Source organism: Hemiscyllium ocellatum, chromosome 2 (assembly GCF_020745735.1).
Source record: "Hemiscyllium ocellatum isolate sHemOce1 chromosome 2, sHemOce1.pat.X.cur, whole genome shotgun sequence".
Classification (NCBI taxonomy): domain Eukaryota; kingdom Metazoa; phylum Chordata; class Chondrichthyes; order Orectolobiformes; family Hemiscylliidae; genus Hemiscyllium; species Hemiscyllium ocellatum.
Window position 1 is genome coordinate 89275724 of NC_083402.1, and position 20093 is coordinate 89295816.

A 20093-nucleotide genomic window follows, 5' to 3' on the forward strand; every position below is an offset into this window, starting at 1 on the left:
GTCCATGAATGCGACAGATACTACAACGTAGTCCATGGAAAGTATGATGGTGAAATGAAACTTGTTGATATCACTGTGTAATTATTTCAGTGACTCCTCTCCATGGGTCCAGAGAAAGAAAATATCATCAATATATCTGGTGTACAATGCTGGTTGGAGGTCTTGTGCAGTAAAGAACCTGTGCATGAAAACGATGGCATGTTGAGTCTGGATGAAGAACCGATTATCGATTGTGAAACTGATGAGTTGTAGGATGGTGCTGCATTTGGTGATTGAGTACTGAGGTTGTTGCAGTGATGCCATCATCATGGGGGATGCTGGTGTAGAGTGCCAAAAAGTCCATTGTGGCGAGGAATGTTGCTGGTTTGACTAGTGCATGGGTGCCAAATTGCTGTAAGAAATCTGTAGTGAAGCTGGGGATCCTCTGTTACAGTGGATTTCAAGGTGCCCTTGACATAGCTAGACAGGTTCACACAGGGTTCCATTCCTGTCCAGGTATGTTGGCTTCATCTATCTTCAGAAGGCAGTAGAAGTCCCCTATCGAGAAGTATGTGGGTTGAGAGTGCGTAGGGAACTCTGAAAGACTGGATCTAAAGTCTTGATCAATGTGTTTAGTTCACAGGTGTGTTCTTTGGTCAAGTCGCTTGGTAGTTGCCTGCAGTGTTTCTGATGGTTCGGTTGTCGGTACACTTCCTTGCAGTAGTCCGTTCTATTCTGAATGAAGGTGGCTCCTCCTCTGTCTGCTGGTATAATGACAATGCTGCGATTGGTTTTGAGAGCATGGGTGGCATTGCATTGTGGTTGGGTGACATTTTGCTCTACCTTGAGTGCAGCTGATGAATCTGGCATTTACACATTTCCTGATGGTTTGAGCAAGGAAATGTACCGACAGCTGAACATCCAGGAACACTGCAGGCAACTACCTACCGATCCAACCAAAGAACACACCGTGAACTAAACAGGAGTCACTGAAACAACAGCACAGTGATATCAACAAGTTTCATCCCATCATCAGACTTACTATGGACTACTCATCAGTATCTGTCTCATTCTTGGACACACGATCTCCATCAAGAACAGGCATCTCAGTACTTCACTCTACCACAAACCCATACATAACCTCACAATGCTGCACTTCCCTAGCTTTCACCCTAAACATGTTAAAACAGCCATCCCCTATGGACAAGGCCTATGGATATGCAGGATCTGTTCAGATGTGGAGGAATACAGTGGATACCTGAAGGTGCTGAAGGACGCCCTCGTAAGACCAGGATACGATGCTCAAATCGTCGATTGCCAGTTCTGACGTGCCACAGCGAGAAACCGTAATGACCTCCTCAGGAGATAGACACTGAATACTACTGATAGTACTGGACACCGAAAGGTACCCTTTCAGGAGCAGAGAAACTGTGCCCTGTTCTTCACAGCCGACAGGATGTTGTCGATGAGGATGAGCACCTCGCCAAAACCTTCCCTATACTTCCCCTTCTTTAAACAGCCGTCAAAACTTAAACAGACCATTGTTTGCAGCAAACTGCCCAGCCTTCAGGACACCATCTACCACAACATCATACAACCCTCTCATGGCAACCACTGCAATACATATCAGATTGTTGATTTGAATACTGCCATTACATGTGGGGACACTCCCACCATATATGCAGCAGGTACTCATGTGACTCAGCCAGCGTTGTCAATCTGACACACTGCAGGCAAGGAAGTGCCAAGGCATGGTACGTTGCGCTACAACAAGTCTCTCCCAGTCTTTCTTTCTCTCTCTCTCTGTGTTTCTCTCTCTCTCTCTCTTTGTTTCTCTCTCTCTCTCTCTCTCTCTTTGTTTCTCTCTCTCTCTCTCTCTCTGTGTTTCTCTCTCTCTCTCTCTCTCTCTCTCTCTCTCTCTCTCTCTGTGTTTCTCTCTCGTAAGTATATAGACACTGCTGTAATATAGGGATTACAGAAATTAATTTGCTTTCAGCAAATTCTCTCAAACAACAGTCTGGTAACTATCTGTTCTTTCACAATGTTGTTTGAAGGACACATTCCGTGTATGCTCGTGTAAAAATCAACTTTAGACTTTTTGTTAGCGTTAAATTTATGGGGTCGCTTATTACATGGATACTACTTTTGAGGGACGAAACTTCATGCTACAGTTCAAAGTACCTTATCATTAGCAGAAGCCCAATTGATCTCTAAACGAATAAAGAAAAAATACACAATGAATTATGGTGATTCCATAAGTGCAACAAGAGAACTGACTTCAGTTGAGCTGCATACAAAGGGAGATTGTCACCTGACTCTGACCTGATGTATCTTAAGCGTTTTTGCCAAGTTTTTCCATTTCCCTCCATCGTTTTAGTTTCTAACTAACATTTTAAGCATTTATTTCTGATTTTTTAAAAAATGTTATCAGACATTTGACTCTCATATAGTCTCACCAATCATTTTAGCCATGAGAAATTGTCAACAGTTGCACAATAATTTGAGAGCAATAAACACATATAGATCTATCTTTTTTTGTTAAAAATCACACAACACCAGGTTATAGTCCAACAGGTTTAATTGGAAGCATACTAGCTTTCGGAGCGACGCTCCTTCATCAGGTGTTTGTCCACAATTAAACCTGTTGGACTATAACCTGGTGTTGTGTGATTTTTAACTTTGTACACCCCAGTCCAACACCGACATCTCCAAATCATTTCTTTTTTTGGAAATGTTGTGATAAACTTTTTATCGTACTAATTATAGTGCTCATTTGATAATGAACTTAAGAAATCTGTAGACAACATTTGTGTTTTGAAGTACAATTCACACCATAGCACAAAAAAATCATTTACTCATAACATTTGTGTGCAGGACAATACCTTGACACTCAAATGTTGATTTGTTATCCGTGAAGAACTAAAATCGATTTTTGCATGAGAAAATTCCAGGATTTGTTTGGCCAAAAATAGGGGGTTGACTTTTACACGAGATCAACTTTTACTTGAATATATACAGTATTGGTCAGGACACTGGATAACTCCCTGCTCCTGTTCAAGTAGTGCAATCGGATCTTTTACATCTGCCAAGTAGACTGAATATGTCCTTGACTTGCATCATATGAGAAAGACGGCACCTCCTGTAGTGCAACACTCATTCAATTCTACCCTGGGGTATCTGTGTTCAAGCCCTGTAGTAAGACTTCAAGTTAGAAATATGATTCAGAGAACAAAGCTTGATCAAAATGTTGCCAGGACTGGAGAGTTTGAGCTATAGGGAAAGGCTGAATAGGCTATGGCTATTTTCTGTGGAGCATTGAAGACTGATGGATAAGCAGAGAAGTTTATAAAATCATGAGAGGCATAGAATGAAGAGCCAAGATCTTTTCCCCTGGGCAGGGGAGTCCAAAAGAAGCGGGAATGGGTTTAAGGTGAAAAGGGAAAGATTTGAAACAGATCTAAGGTGCAACATTTTCATGCATGTATGGAATGAGCTGCCAGAGAAAGTGGTGGAGACTGATGCAATTACAACATTTTAAAAGGCATCTGGAGGGATATGGGCCAAATGCTGGCAAATGGGACTAGATTAATTTAGAATCTCTGGTTAGCATGAACGAGTTGAACCGAAGGGTCTGTTTCCATGCTGTTCATTTCTATCACTCTATGACTGTACCAATCTTATTTCAGAATACATTTTTTGAGAAACTTTCTGCACAAGTCTTGCAAGTTCTTAAAACTAATAGGAGGATCAGGATTAAGATGTTACTTACGTGAAGCAAACAGTTGAGTAGTGTAAATCAGTCCAGTTCTAGAAAATCACGTTTTTTGCATGTCTCTTCCCTTTAATATGCTGGCTGATTTGAACACAAATAAGAGTTGTCAAATTTCAATCCATTGATATAATACAGCCCCTGCCACTTAAAGTGGGCACATTTGTATGCACATGATTTAACCTTAGTACATAAAGGCCTAAGTAACATTATAGCATCAATACAAAAGAGTTTTCTCTGCATTTCTTTCTAATAAATTGGATGGGAAACAGTTGATAAGATATCTTATGATATTGCAAATTGTTTTCTTTTTTGTCGATCTTGTGTTTTTCCTGATTTTCTCCATGCAGTCAATTGACTGCAATGTACTACTCACATGAGTCCAAATTTTTCCCCATCCAATCTTTGTAGAATAGCCTTCAAAAAGTATTTCCTCGTGGTTGCTGTGATGCACAGCACTGTTAGTAATATTTATTTTTGTAGATAAGAACAGGGAGATGTGAGACTTTATTGATTCTCAGCTCAATCAAAGAAAGATGGTTTCCCTTGGCTGAATCTAGGAAATGGGGACTCCTTCACCCACTAAGGTTGCTGTTGTACTTCCTGCTAATTAGTTGTATAATTTCACAGATAGAAATATGGTGGAAGGCTGCCACTATCAAAGCTTTGTTTTGATGCACTGCGTGGAATAAGTGTTGGGAAGATCAGTGACATTATAATGATGAAGAATGTTTAAAACTGGAGTCTAATGCAGTATCTTGTTTTTCTAGATGAGTGCAATAAGTGAAGCTCAGAAGCTTATAACTCAAGCTGCTGATCTTCTACCTGCTATACAAAACTCGATCCACCATGGCATTCAGGCCCAAAATGATACTACAAAAGGAGGTACAAAATAATATTTTCTACATTTTAGTTATTTCACAGATTCCTTGAAACAGTACTTGAAACTGGGATTTAGTGCAGAGGCAGTGATCCTGCCCATTGGCTGGAATACTAGGTACGAATCCACCCCCATTGACCCAAAAGCTTAGACTGAATTTTACATAATTTGACAATTACTTGCTTGAGGTTGTATTTCCGGCCCTCCGAAACATGATATTCTGCCATCCAGTCAGACACCTGACAATTCTTCAATCCCAGCAATGCAACTGGGAACAGTGATCACTGCTAGGCATGCAGTTGACCTCAGACCAGGGGTGTCACTGGATGCTTGGAGTTGAGATGTGTGTGGTCAGGTAAGTGTAATGGAGAAATTGGAGGAGTTACGGTTTTATATTTCTCATTCCTTGTCTTTTAGTTTTGAGAGTCTAGAATTTTGGAAAGGGCTGTTTTGATGCTTCTGTCCTGGTAGTGCGTAATTTTTAGATTAGAATTCCGTTCTCCACTGGTGTCAGCAAACTCTTATCACTAAAATCAAGGATTTAAAGCTTGGACCTTCCTAGTTTGGTGTATGAGGATTATACCCAAGGCCATAAGAAGTTGGAACAGGAGTAGGCAATTTAGCTCCTCAAGCCTGCTGTGTGTCATGGCTGGTACGATATTCCTCACATCCACTTCTTTGCTCTTTCCCCATTACCCCGATTCTCCTACTGTTCAAGAATCTATCTGTCTCAGCCTTCAATATATACAAGCTGTCTACCCTACATCTCTCTTTGGCAAGGAATTACGAGGATTCTCAACTCCCAAGAGATGAAATTCTTCCTCATCTCTATTTTGAATAGGCACCCCTTAATTCTGAGGCTATGCTGACTGGTTCTAGAATGAAGAGAAGCATCCTCTCAGCATTTATCCTGTCAAACTCCTTAAGAAGCCTGTCTGTTTCAGTGAGATCATCTCTCAATCTTCAAAATTCTAATGAGTCCCAACCTGTTTAGCATTTGCTCATAAGACAATTACTTCACACTGCAGATCATCATAGTGAACATTCTGCAAACTGTCTCCAATGAAATGACATCTTTCATTAAGGGAACCAAAACTAGCTTTGTGTTTCATGCCCAAGTACCCTTAGTCCCTTTTGTGTTGCAAGTTTCTGCAATGTTTCTGTATTCTGTTCTTTTGTTTTTCCTTCTAAAATGAACAAGTTTATGTTTTCCCATCTTAAACTCCATTTGCCATCTTTTTGCTTACTCACTTAATCTATCAATATCTCTCTGCAAACTGTAACTTTCACCTTGCAATCTGCCTTTCCACCTACTTTTATGTCTGCAGTTTTTGGCTCCAGTATATTCGTCTCCTTCTTCTTAGTATAATATATATTGTAAACAGTTGCAGTCCAGTACTGATCCTTGTGGAACCCCAGAGGTCACAGGTCACCAACTTATGAAAGTACCCCTTATTCCCAATTGCTGTTTCTTACCAAATAGACAGTACTCTATCCATGCCAATATACTGCCTCCAACACCGTAGGTTATTCTGACTTAATTCTTTGTGAAGTACTTTGCCAAACATCTTCTGGAAGTCCAAATACAACATATCTACTGGTTTTCCTTCTATCCAGTGTGGGTAAAACTTCTTTGAAAAACTAATAAATTAGTCAGACAATTTCCCTTTCGTGAAGCTGTGCTGGTTCTGCTTGATTAAATTCCGATTTTCCAAATGTTCTGCTATTAATTCCTTAATAATTAATTCCAATATTTTTCCAGCAATAGAGATGTTAGACTCATTGGCCTGCAATTACTAACATTTGCCTCCCATTTAGAAAAAGGGTGTCATATTTTCTAATTAATTCATGATCATCCAAGCATCGATCAATTCTCAACTGCTTTTGTTTCTTTCTTATTAATAGTGCTACCCTACTAACTTTCCCATCCCTTCTGTGTTTCTGAAAGGTCAAATATTCCTGAATCTTAGGTTTCCAGTTTTGATCTCCTTGTAACCATGTTTCCATAATGGCAATGAGATCACATTTACCTTGATTTGTACTGTCAGTTTCTCAACCTTATTCCAAATGCTTCATGCATTAAGATACAAAGATACCTTTACATTTGTTCTGTAATCAAATTTTTGCACACGTTCATGGTTCCTTGGTGTACAATCACATTCACGCATTCTGTCCCTTTCAATTTCTTGTAGCAACCTGCTCCATCACTAATGATTCATCACTTTGATTTTCTAGTTTTCCATGCTTCTGAACCCAGTAAATATTTCATTTAAAGCCCTATCTACTGTCATGCTATGCCAGCTCTCTTTGATCCTGTCCTGTAAAACAGCTCCCTCCTTTCTGAATGACTGGTGCCAATGCCTCATGAACTCAAACCCATTTCTCCCATACCAATTACTTGAGCCATGAGTTTACATTTTTTATAATCTGGTTGACCCTGTGCCAGTTAGCTTGAGGCTGAGGCAGTAATCTGGAGATTATTGCCTTTTTTATTCTGCTTTTTAATTTAACCCCTAGCTGCTCATACTCCCTCAGCAGAACCTCTTTCCTTGTTCCACCTATGTCACTTGTACCTATGCAACCACAACAGATGGATCTTACCCCTCCTCTCCCCTACTCCAAGATCCTCTGCAGCCCAGATGAGAGATCCTGAGCCTGTACACCAGGCAGGCAACATAGCCTTTGGGATTCTAAATCCTGGCCACAGAGTACAGTGTCTGTTGTCCTGACTACCGTATACTATCCTCAAATACAATTTCATTTCTGTTTTCTCCCCCTTCTTGAATGATCTCTGCACCATGGTGCTACGACCAGTTTGCTTCTTGCAGCCCCTACTTCATCGATACAATCTTAAACTTGTTAGATAATCTCAAGAGCTGAGGGTCCTTCAAAACTATTCCCTGGATCCATCGATCTGCCTCACTCATAGTCACACCCTCCTATCTCTGACAACTGACCAAATTCAAGGTATTTGATCTCAGAAGTGTGACTGCTCCCTGAACTGTCAGTGTTTGATCCTTGGACTCCAGCTCATCAGTTCTGAGACAGAGTTCCTCAGCCAACTAGATTCGGTACAGATGTGATCACTGTGAACCATAATGGAGTCCACCAGCTCCTACAATATTGAGGCACAGCAATCTGGCCCCACATCTCTACTTTATTTACTTGGTTCTTACTTTGGTTTGTTAAAGTTTCCTATTTGAAGTGGATGGGCTGATTAATGTAACTTTTTTTTGTGTTTTTAAAACTGTAATGGTATGTTTTTAAAGAAATTAAATACTGAAGCAAAAACAATAACTTTGCACTTTTGGTAGATCATCCTATAATGATGGGATTTGAACCACTGGTCAATCAGCGCTTGTTACCTCCAACATTTCCTCGCTATGCAAAAATTATAAAACGAGAGGATATGGTCAATTATTTTGCTAAACTTATAGAGCGAATAAAAATGGTTTGTGAAGTTGTCAACTTGACAAACCTGCACAATATTTTGGTAAGTTGAAGATTTATGTATAGTTTTCTAAAACGTCTGTTAACTATTCAGATGATTCTCAGAGATAAATTGAGTTTGAAATATAAAACATCCTTTGAAACAGAAGTTGTATTTATATCACCAACTTTTAGCAACACAGAATCATCTATGTGATGCCAATGTTGTTCTGGAAACAAAGACCAATGCAAGCAAACTCTAATGTCGAATACACCGTGCAATTGCTGAAACCCAACACCTTGGGAACTTGGGGAAGTTAGTGATCATATCTTGGGGGCACTGTGTAACACAGAGATGTTGGATGTATTAGAATGCATGAAGGTGAATAAATCTCCTGGTCCTGACCAGATACTCGAGATTCTGAGATAGGATATGCATGCATTTCGAAAGACTGGGCTTGATTAGGAATAGTCAGCATGGCTTTGTGCGTGGGAGATTATGCCTCACAAATTTGATAGAATTCTGATGAAGTGACCAGGAAGATTGTTGAAGGCAGGGTGGTAGACATATTTATGGATACTAGTAAGGCCTCTGATAAGCTTCCACATGGGAGGCTGCTTCGGAAGATTGGATTATGTGGAGTCCAGAGGAAGCTGACAAATTGGATACAAAATTGGCTTGATGGAATGAAGCAGAGGGTAGTAATGGAAGAATGCTTGTCGGACTGGGGGCCTGTGTCTAGTGGAGAGCGTCAGCAGTCAGTACTGGGTCCATACTGTTTGTTATTTATGTCAATGATTTGGATGAGAATGTACAAGGCATGATTTCTATGTTGGTAGATGACACCAAAAGGTGTTATCGTGGACAGTGAGGGTTATCAGAAATTGCAGCAGGACCTTGATCAGCTGGAGAAGTGGACTGAGAATTGGCAAATGGAGTTTAATATGGATTAGTGTAAGGTGTTGCATTTTGGAAAGTCAAATCAAGTTAGGTGTTTCATGGTGTAATGGATAGGAGGGACCTTGGGATTCAAGTGCATGGTTCTCTGAAAGTGGAGTCACCGGTAGACAGGGCATGAAGAAGCCTTTTGGCACACTGCCTTTCATTAGTCTGATTATTGAGTACAGAAGTTGGGAAGTTATGTTGCAGTTGTACAGGATGTTGGTGAGGCCGCACTTGGCATGTTGTGTTCAGTTTTAGTCACCTTGCCATAGGAAGGATATTATTAAACTAAAAAGATTGCAGAAGAAATTTGCAAGGATGTTGCCAGGACTCGAGGGTCTGTGTTATAACGAGAGATTGGTCAAACTAGGACTTTTTTCTTTAGAGCGTAGGAGACTCGAGCACCAGGAGCCCGGGTTTGAATCCTGCTTTGGGTAACTGTCTGTCTGTGTGGTGTTTGCACATTCTCCCTGTGTCTGCATGGGTTTCCTCTCTCAGTCCAAAGATGTGCAGGTTAGGTAAATTGGCTATGCTAAATTGCCCATAGTGTTATGTGCATTAGTCAGAGGGAAATGGGTCTGGGTGGGTTACCCTTCGGAGGGTTAATGTGGACTGGGGGGGCGGGGGTGCCAACTGGCCTGTTTTCACACTGTAGATAATATAATCTAGGTGTATAAGATCATGAGAGGCATGGTTCGGGTGAACCCTTTTCCCAGGGTTGAGGAATCAAGGACTAGAGGGCATCAGTTTAAGGTGAGAGGGGAAAAAATAAAAGGGAACCGATGAAGCAACATTTTTTACACAGAGGGTGGTATGCATATGGAATAAGCTGCTGGCGGAAATGGTTGAGGCAGGTATGTTAACAGCATTTAAAAGGCATTTGGATAAATTCTTGGAAAAGAAAAGTTTCCAAGGATATAGGCAAGTGCAGGGAAATGGGGTTAGCATTGATGGACATTTTGGTTGGCATGGACCAGTTTGGGCCAAATAGCCTGTCTCTGAGCACTATGACTCTATGACTTGCAGTTTCATACCAAATTAAAATTGTTTCTCCCTTTTGAATCAAGAAACAAAAAAAAAGCTCAGTTAATTCATCTATAGTCATTTTCTTGTATTCAATGAAAAGCAAATTTGCAGGAAATCTTTAGTATTTATTTTCAGCTGTGCAGGTTAAAAACAATTATGAGATCCTTGTTTTTCTTTTCTTTTCCTTCATCCTCACTCCCAGCTGCTTGTAACTTTATTTTATCGTATAAACCTAATGCTGTTTTTTCTTTCACTGTGCCTAAGTTATTTTTAAGAGGGTGCCACCCTTCCTCTTTCAATTGGCAGAGTAGCCTACAGACCACCACAGCTACCATCAGTGATATAATTATGGTTAACTGTGTGAAAAGGTGAACTTTTTAGTTATTGTTCCAAAAACTTGGTATGTGAATAGCACTGGTTAGGCCACAATTGCATGCTATTCTTAATTACTGCAAGAGCCCTTCTCTTTGAAGAGCCATGGTCTTAATCATCATTGTCCTCCCATTACGGCGTTAGATAGGAAAATCTAGGATACTGATCCAGTGATGACAGCTCCATGGTATGGGCACATACAGTGACAAAGAGAGTTATCAAAGTTAATTTTTGATCTTTGGAGCCAAGTCATTACCATGACATCAATCAGAGTGATCCTTTTTCTGTAATCTTTGAGTATTGGCTTGTACATTTGTTCAGATAGCAACATAATTGTTGAATGAAACAAAAAAGTTAAAACATTGTACATGCTCGAATTTACTTTTCATCTTTGTAAGTGCTAAATGACCTACAAATTATTTTTAACTTTTGTGAGATTGAACAGTTTTGACTTTAACTAATGAAAGAAAACAGTTCGTCAAGTGGCTGAGTGAACACTTTTTCAGTTGAGGGTTCTATGAAACGTTATGGCCATCTGTACAATAAACCTTTTATTGAGAAATTCTCTTACAGACAAAGTTGTTTTAAACAATATGTCTGAGTGTTTCAAGATTATTTTCCCATCTCAAAATATTTGAAATTTGTCTCATCAAAATATTTTTGAAGTGTTTTTAAAATTTTTATTTTCTAGGACTTTTTCTGTGAATTTAGTGAACAGTCACCTTGTGTGCTCTCTAGGTCTTTGTTACAGGTATGTAAACTTTTACACATTCTATACAATGTTCAAAAGACTGCACTTCCATTGTGTTTATATGTTTATTTATATTTGGACGTTAAATACTATAAATACTATAGTGTAAGATTCAAAGGTATCTGCTTTTGTTGTATTTATGATCTGAATATCCCAAACAATTTACGTATATTATTGATATAAAAATTATCCTGGTTAGCAAATAGTTTACACATATAACAAATATTTTTGTTGCAGGCAACTTTTTTGGTCGATAACAAAAAAGTGTTTGGTACACATCTGATGCAGGATATGATAAAAGATGCTTTGAGATACTTTGTTAGTCCTCCTGTGCTTTCAGCTAAGTGAGTAAATAAACTATTGTGCTCCTTCAAGAGCAATTAATTTTTGCATATGCTGATCTGAACTCCATGTTAAATAAATACATCGCTGCTAATCATTTTCATTAGAGCTATTTTAATGCAATTTGCAGTTTGACTTAAAAAGCTAGAAATAAACTATAGTATAAGCTGGACACAATTACTAAGTTGGTTCCATTCTTTCTTGTATAATCATAACTAGGAATTGCTTGAATGGCTTCTCTTCCTGCATAAACTTTTGCAATTTAAACATTGGAAAGACTAAAATATTGCTTTTGGTGCTGATTTCAAACTCCATTTCCCAAACCATTGATGCCATCCCTTTCCCTGGCAAGATTCTAAGAATAAACCAGTCTTGCTGCAACCTTAATGCCGTTTTTGACCCCAACATAAGTTCCTGATCACATGTTGCTGCCAGCGCTAAGATTTTTTTTCCCCATATCATTATATTGTCTGAATTCACCTCTGTCTCAGCTCAGCTGCTGCTAAAATTTTCATTCATCTTTTAACAGTTCTACATTTGACTGTTCCAGTGATAATGGCCAGTTGCCCATGTTCTCCTGTCTGTAAACTTAAGGTCACCCAATAATCTGGCTGCATTTTTATGCTCACAATCCTTTTCCCCTGTCTATCACGCCATGTTTTGATTTACATTCTTGTTTTCAAATCCTTTTGTGATCTCACTCCTCCCATTCTTTGTATTCTCCTCCAGCCCCAACCCACATATATCTGAACTCATTCCACCTCTTGAACTTCCCTGATACAGTTACTCAGTGTATTCAGTTCAGTTGTCCAGGATCAATTTTTGAAGATTCCTCCTTACACTTCTCTGCCTCTCTACCTTGCTTTCCTCTGTTTAAAGTGCTCTTTAAAACCTACCTCTTTGACCATGCTTAAAACTTCCTGATTGAGTCATCTTGTGTATTATGTCTAATTTTGTACTTAGTACACTTTGGCTGGTCAGCGTATTTCATTTGAATAGAAATGAATAACCATCTAACTTAAATGAAAACAGAAAATGCTCTTAATTTGTCAGCATCTGTAAAGGGAAGATTTTAAGCCTAAGCTGTTGGGGGAAAAAAAGTCCTTTCTGTATATTCTTGTATTGCAAAAATAAAAAATAAATATTATGGGCCTAATTTTTCAAATTTTGGTTAATTTCAGATGTTGCCTTTACAATAATCATCAAGCTAAGGATTATATAGACTCATTTGTCACTCACTGTGTTCGGGTAAGTAAACTACCTCATTTAGTGCATAATTTTTAACCTGTTTCAAAGGGTAGCAATTCTGTTACTTTCGAAAAAAGGTTTCTGGGTTCTTATTTTTTATTAAATTCAACAGGAATACTTTCTGCTGGTGCTATTGCTATTTTCTGATCCTTTCTCTCTTTACTCTTCAATCTAACCTTTCTCTCATGGAAGATGATTCCATGGATATTTTTGGCCTTAGATCTCTCATGGAAAAAACATTCATCTTCTGAGTCTAGAGAATTAACATCAATGGAGCTGTTTGACTCTATATGAATGTGGGATTGGGTATGTCTGTATGCGTCAGGATAGCTGTACCTGATTCCATAATCTGATCAATCTAATCTTACTGGGGGCTCTCTTGTGGTGTAGAAATAGTGTCTCTACTCCTGCACTGAGAGACCCGAGTTCAAGTCCCACCTGCTCCAGAGATGTGTGATAACATCTCTGAACAGATTGATTAGAGTCATAAAGTAATATGACACAGAAAGACCATATAACCATTCGTTCCAACTCGTCCATGCCAACCAGATATCCTAAACTTGACCTAGTCCCATTGACTAGTGGTTGGCCTATGTCCCACTAAACTCTTCCTATTCGTTATCCCATCCCGATGCTACAGGTAACTCTCCTATAACGCTTGCTTATTAGATACAATTTGTCTGTAATGCAACTTCTCAATTGCCAACCTTTTTATAAAGCGAACTCCTGTTCGCTGTTACACGATTCTCATCCCCAGTACTAGGTGTTGTGCGCGGAGGACTAGACTGCACGCGGAATCACACCATCAGTTGACCCTTGTGCTTTCTTGTGAAGAGCTTTGTGTAAGGTATTGTGAAATGTTTGTGCTAGTGGACTTGGAAAAGCATGGTGAAAATGTCTCGACAGCCTGAGGACAAGAAGCTGGAAGCAATCTGTTAATTTAAAAACTTAAGAGTGAAAGTTCACTGAAAAGGACAGTGTTGAGGAGCGGTTGGAAAGTTGGCTTGGTTGTTTGTATTAGGAGCTGTTTTTTCTCTCTTTTAAAAAAAAATGTTTCAATGTTAAAGAATATCTGCAGACTCATGTGAATCTGTTTCAGTAACTAATCTCAATGGTAATCAAGTGCAAAAAAAAATACCAGTGCAGGGGCTTGGAAATGGTCAGTCAGCTGCTCAGGGTAGCCAGAGCCAGGAAACTCTGCACATAGTAGGTGAGAGAGAGAAAGGTGGATGGCATGCAATTTCTTTTTGTGATGTGTAGAGATATCCTGATGGTGTGAGTAGGCTGTGCAGAAGAGATTCAGGGTTAATCAGGATCAGATGTTAATGAGTATGAGAGTGAGTGGGAAAGGTATTGCTAGAAATGGTGGATACAGTAGCAGAGAGAGAGAATGTGAGGTATCAATGAGAAGATGGTGGCATTTTCACTGGCAGAGTGGAGAATGACATTGATCTTCCAACATTCTGTGCATTCCTAGAGATGGTTGAGACTGTACTGGCCTGAATGGTAACTCTGGTCCAGGTTGGTGTGGTTCCAAGAGAACGATGTCCTCTGTTGGCCTGGGAGAATAAAACATCCTATCTTTGCATCACGCCATCCTCATCAGCAGCATCTCCATGTCCCAGTCCACAAAGAGAGGCACCAATTTTCCATTAATTATTTCAGTCATTCCTGATGACTGGTTTATGCCCGAAATGTCGATTCCCCTGCTCCTCAGATGCTGCCTGACCTGCAGTGCTTTTCCCGCACCACACATTCAACTCTGATCTCCAGCACCTGCAGTCCTCACTTTCTCCAAACCAATTTTCCATTGTCTGCCAAGGGCCGATATCAGGAACCATGCAGGACACTTCCAGACTGATAGCTCTTGTCTAGATGCATGATATCTTTTTAAAGATGGCGCTGCACCACAGATGTTAGTCAATTCCAGGATATACAGGAAGTGTTGAGTTGTTTTGGAAATGGTACATAGTATGATGGTGCTGGAATGTGAGAGAGGAGCACCAAAGGGTAGGGTAGGTAATAAATCAGGTGGCTTTTGTAAAATAAGGTGATAGATGTCCCCAAGCATCACAATGTGAAACCCTCCAAGAAACTTGGCAAAACTTACACTTGGCAAAAGAAATTAAGATTCAGCCCTTGATCTATCAAGGCAGGTTTCATTCTGAGATCTGACTTGTGCAATGTTACCATTGGATGGGGTCAGGAGACTGGCTAGAATATAGTGCATACAGCAGGTATAGATGCCAATCGAAAGTAATCACTTGAAGATTCTGGTGAATTGCACAACAGTACAGCTCAAAATTTACTTAGACTGTGCCATCGTTTGTGTTAGGTTAACTACTATTGTTGTTTAGATTTTTACTGGTATTTTTTGGTGGTGCACTTCAACCCTGTTTTTTTTTCCCCAAAGGTCCCATAATTTCTATTACATGATTTTCTATAACATGGCATTACACAGGAAAGCAACGAAGGCATTCGAGGAGAACTAACTGTATTTAAATGTTGTAATTCTATCTCCACCATTTCCTCTGGCAGCTTGTTTCAAATAAGCAGACCCTCTGCATGAAAAAGTTGCCCCTTCAGTCCCTTTTAAACTTCTCTCTCTCACCTTAAACCCTATGCCTTTTTGTTTTAGTCTCCCCTACCCTGGTTCTTGGCTACTCACTCTCCCATGCCCGTGATGATTTTATAAACCTCTAAATAAAGTCACCCCTCAGCCTTTGACACTGCAGAATAAAATGCTCCAGTTATTCAACCTCAAACCTTCCAGTCCCAGCAACATCTTTGCAAATCTTTTCTGAAACCTTTCTAGTTATATACATATCTACAATATATTTCTATAGCAGGGAGACCCGAATTGAACTCGGTATTCTAGAAGTGGCCTAACCAATGCCCTGTACAGCCACAACATGACATCCCAACCACTATACTAAATGCACTGAGCAATGAAGGCAAACATGCCAAACTCCTCCTCCGACACCTTGTATATCTGCAACTCCACTTTCAAGGAACTATGCACATTACACCCCTTTGTTTGGCAACCCTCCCTAGGGCCTTACCAATCACTGTATAAGTTCTATCCTGATTTGCCTTACCAAAATGTAATACCTCACTTTTATCTAAAGTAAACTCCATCTGCCACTCCTGGACCCATTCGCCATCTGATCAACATCCTGTTGTATTCTGAGGTGACCATCTGCACTGTTCACTACACCTCTAATTTTTATATCATCTATAAACTTACTAACCATACCATCTATTTTCACATCCACATCATACCTTGCCCTTCATACTAACATGAACATATTGTTTCTGAACTCTTGTTAGTTCATGCTTAAAGGTCTCTCACTTCCCAATTGTCCCTTTACGTGTGAAAAGCCTTCCAAGTCAACTTTTGAAAGTTCTTGCCTAATCCCAACAAAATTGGCCTTTCTCTAATTCAGAACTTTTAACTTTTCGATCAGGTCTGTCCTTTTCCATAACTATTTAAAATCAATAGAATTATTGCTGGCCCCCAAAGTGTACTCCCACTGGCAGTTCAGTCACTTGCCGTGTCTTATTCCCCAAGAGAAAGTCAAGTTTTTCTCCTTTCCTAGTAGGTACATCCATATACTGAATAAGAAGATGTTCTTGTATGCTTAACAAATTCCTCTCCATCCAAGCTCTTAACACTATGACAGTCCCAGCCAATGTTTGAAAGTTAAAAATACCCTGGCATTCCTATGCTATCATTCTTACACATATCGGAGATTTCCTCACATATTTGCTTCTCAATCTTCTGTTGACTTTGCAGGAGGCTATATTACAATCCCAAAAATGTGATTAGCACTGCCCTATTTCTCAGTTATACGGACTATAACTTCACTGGGTGTTCTCCCAGGAATATCCTCCCCATCTACTGCTATAACTAAAAAAGCCAATCGCCCTCCTCTCTTGTTTCCCTTTTTTATTCTTCCTTTAGCATTTATACCCTTGAATATTAAGCTGCCAATCCTTCCCCCCTCTCTGAGCCACAGTTCTATAATAGGGATGATATCCCAGTCCTGAGTTCCCAAGTTTTGAGTTCATTTGCCGGACCTGTTAGGCCTCTTAAATTGAAATAAATGCAGTTTAATGTTTCGGTTTTATCTCGTTCCCTGCCTTGCTCTTGCCAGCCTTAACTATTTAACATGCACCTCTTCATTACTGCACCAGCCTTGGAATTATCTCTTTTGTCACTAACTCTTTGTGCAATTACAAACATTTCTGGACACCCAGTCAGTCACAGAATCGTGGAATCCCTACAGTGTGGAAGTAGGCCATTGAGCCCACACTGACCCTCTGAAGAGTATCCCACCCAGACTCAGTCTATAGCTAATCCACTTAGTCTGTACATTCCCAGTTACAATGGGCAATTTAGCATGGCCAGTCCACCTAACCAGCATATCTTTGGACTGTGGGAGGAAACCAGAGCACCTGAAGGAAACCCACATAGACATGGGGAGAATATCCAAACTCCACACAGTCGCCTGAGGCTGGAATTGAATCTGGTTCCCTAGCCTGGTGCTGCAGCAGTGCTAACCACTGAGCTAACACGCTGCCACAGACAGCTGTGAAGGTTCACTGCTTGTTTCTATGATGTGTTCTTTTTGATTTCTGGAGCCATTCTTTGACCTCTCTGCATGGTGGCTCTCCTGAGGAAAATAGGTTAATGTAAAGAATTAACCTTTCTACTGAAACTTGGCTGCAATTATTGCATGAATCAGACATGAAAGTTGGGGCAGTTCTGGTCTGCATGCTCATTACTAAATTTATCTCTGTCATGGAGCTACCCTGCAACATAAGATTTTAAGAGTCTGGAACAAATATCTTCCTGCATTTGGCCACTTCTTGTTGCCAGTATTGGTTTTAAAAGAAGCAATTAAAACATTGCTACCTTTGCAGCAAAACATTTTTTTTGCTATAGCAGCAGTGCAGATAAAATACAGGCCCTATCTGAAAGTGCAAAAGAATGTTACAATTAAATTGTCAAACATCTCACCAACAAAAACTTGGCCTCTTCAGTTAAGCAGTCTGTATATTCTTATCACATAAAAGCATTATTAAACCACACTTTACGTGCAGCAGTTTCACATATGAGTATTATGTATTATAATTTAGGGTAGGCTAAGTGACAACCCAGAGTCCAGGAGGGTATTGCAGGCATCTGTCTATTTCTGAGAGAGAATTTGTTTTCCACTTAAGAGGTATTATTTAATTACTAAGAATAGGACAGGGGAGGATTCTGTGGATTGAACCCACATTATTTTGGTTAACCTGTACCACACACTAACCATCTAGCCAACTGAGCTAATTAGTGAATATAAAGTGTTAACTGTTTACATATATCTCAGTTGTTCACGTTTCAGAAGTTGAAAAATATTATGTGTATGTGACACTGACAGTCATGGTGCAAGATTTGTAAGATTTAAACTTCTAAATCAACTTACCATTGATTTATTTCTACTAGCCATTTTGTAGTTTGATCCAGATTCATGGACACAACAGAGCTCGCCAGAGAGATAAACTTGGCCACAGCCTAGAGGAATTTGCCACTCTTCAGGATGAGGTATTTTCCTTGAACTATGAAATGCAAGGAGGAAGTAACTTGTATTTCTATGATACCTTCCATAACCTCAGCACATTCCAAGTCTTTTTTGAAATGTAATGTAACATAGTAGCAAACCATTGTTCTCATCAATGGGGAAAATTATCTGATTATCTGCTTTGAGATGTTTATTAAGAGGTAAATTTGTCAAGACACCAGAAAAACTTCCTGTCTTGTTCAGGAAAAGTGTCATACTCTTTTATGATTGCTTAAGAGTTACATTGGAATCTTGGTTTAGTGTCTTACCCTACATGGAGACTGGGTGTATTCACATGCTTTCACTTGCAGTTGTAATTAATAACAACAGGATGGTACTTCTTCTTCCAGGATAGATTTCTTCTCCAGCTTGACAATAAATTATTTTATGATCCCCATGGTGAGTGTTACCAAATTATCTCCAATGAAAAATTTACCAACAAGATTGTTAGTTGATTTATTTTTTGTATCTTTTTAATGAATCAGCTAACACAAATTAAACATGAATTAAAAGATAAAAAATACTTCAAACAAATATTGTAAATGCCACTTTAAATAGATGAACAAAGAGATTTTTTGCAATTGCAAGCATTCATCACTTCTCACACGTATGGCACTAAATGGCTACACAATACCACACATGCTATCCTTTATTCATGCAGGCATTGGAACCTTGCAATCTTGCCAAATAATCCAATATTTGGATATTCAAACACTGGATAATCGAGGTCCCTCGTAAATTGGCTTGGCATACAAAACCACTCCATTTTGTTTCACTCCCAAAAATTATGTTTTTACATATACTTTGCGTTGTAATATATGCAACCAAATGTTAAACACTCATTTAGTAGTCAGCCTCTGTTTTCTCCCTGCAAGTAGATATTTTATTAATCAGTACAATTGGCATAGGGGATCAATCACATAATATGGACTGTGTTGCAAATGTGCAAGGGAGCTTAAGACACACCAGTTTTTGAGTCAGAAGCAAAACGATGATTACCCAAGTCAACATGTCATTTTTATAATTGGAAAATATATTAACCCACATTTTTGGAGGAATTTTTCAAGGCTTCAGAATCCCTTTAGAATTAATGCAAACTTTAAAAGTCCTTGTCATACATTTGTAAAGCCAGTTACAGATTCTGGATCAGAATCATCACAATTTATGTACGTCAGTCAACGAATGAATAAAGCCTCAAAAAAAAACTTCATTATGTTTTTCAAATGAACATAAGCAGTGTTCCTAAATTCCATAAAAATCTTGTACAGGGTACATCATCTGTTAAATATACCACAAAATTGTTACAAAACAGAGGCCAACCGTCTGCCTGTCTTCTCTGCACTAGTTATGTGACCATTTTGATTTGGTTTCGAGTGTGTGGTGCTGGAAAAGCACAGCTAGTCAGGCAGCATTCGAGGAGCAGGAGAATTGACTTTTGGGCATAAGCCTTTCATCACCTTACAGCCTTCACCACCACACTCTCGACTCTGAACTCCAGCACCTGTAGTCCTCACTTTTTCCATTTTGATTTGATGTCAAACTCCCTGCCTTTTCCTCATAACTGTACATTGGATGATTTTTCAAATAGAAGCAACGTCCTTGTGAATGTTTTAATTGAACCTACTTGCATCACACCCTCAGGTAGTGCTTCCCAAACCTGAACCACTTACTGTGTAAAAATGTATTCTGTCACTCTGCATTTGCTTCTTTTGCTAAATACTGTAAATCTGTGCTCTGATACTCAATCC

The 20093-nt window shown here is 39.4% G+C and overlaps 1 protein-coding gene across 1 annotated transcript in view; it reads left to right on the forward strand.

Annotated features, from left to right (window-relative positions):
- naa35 (N-alpha-acetyltransferase 35, NatC auxiliary subunit) overlaps positions 1-20093 on the forward strand; it is a 74236-nt gene that overhangs the window by 32383 nt on the left and 21760 nt on the right. Inside the window, exons 11-16 of the mRNA XM_060845226.1 lie at positions 4519-4633; positions 7943-8121; positions 11090-11149; positions 11387-11493; positions 12673-12739; positions 18231-18329. Coding sequence (XP_060701209.1) covers positions 4519-4633; positions 7943-8121; positions 11090-11149; positions 11387-11493; positions 12673-12739; positions 18231-18329 — 627 coding nt within the window. The remainder of the gene's footprint in view (positions 1-4518; positions 4634-7942; positions 8122-11089; positions 11150-11386; positions 11494-12672; positions 12740-18230; positions 18330-20093) is intronic.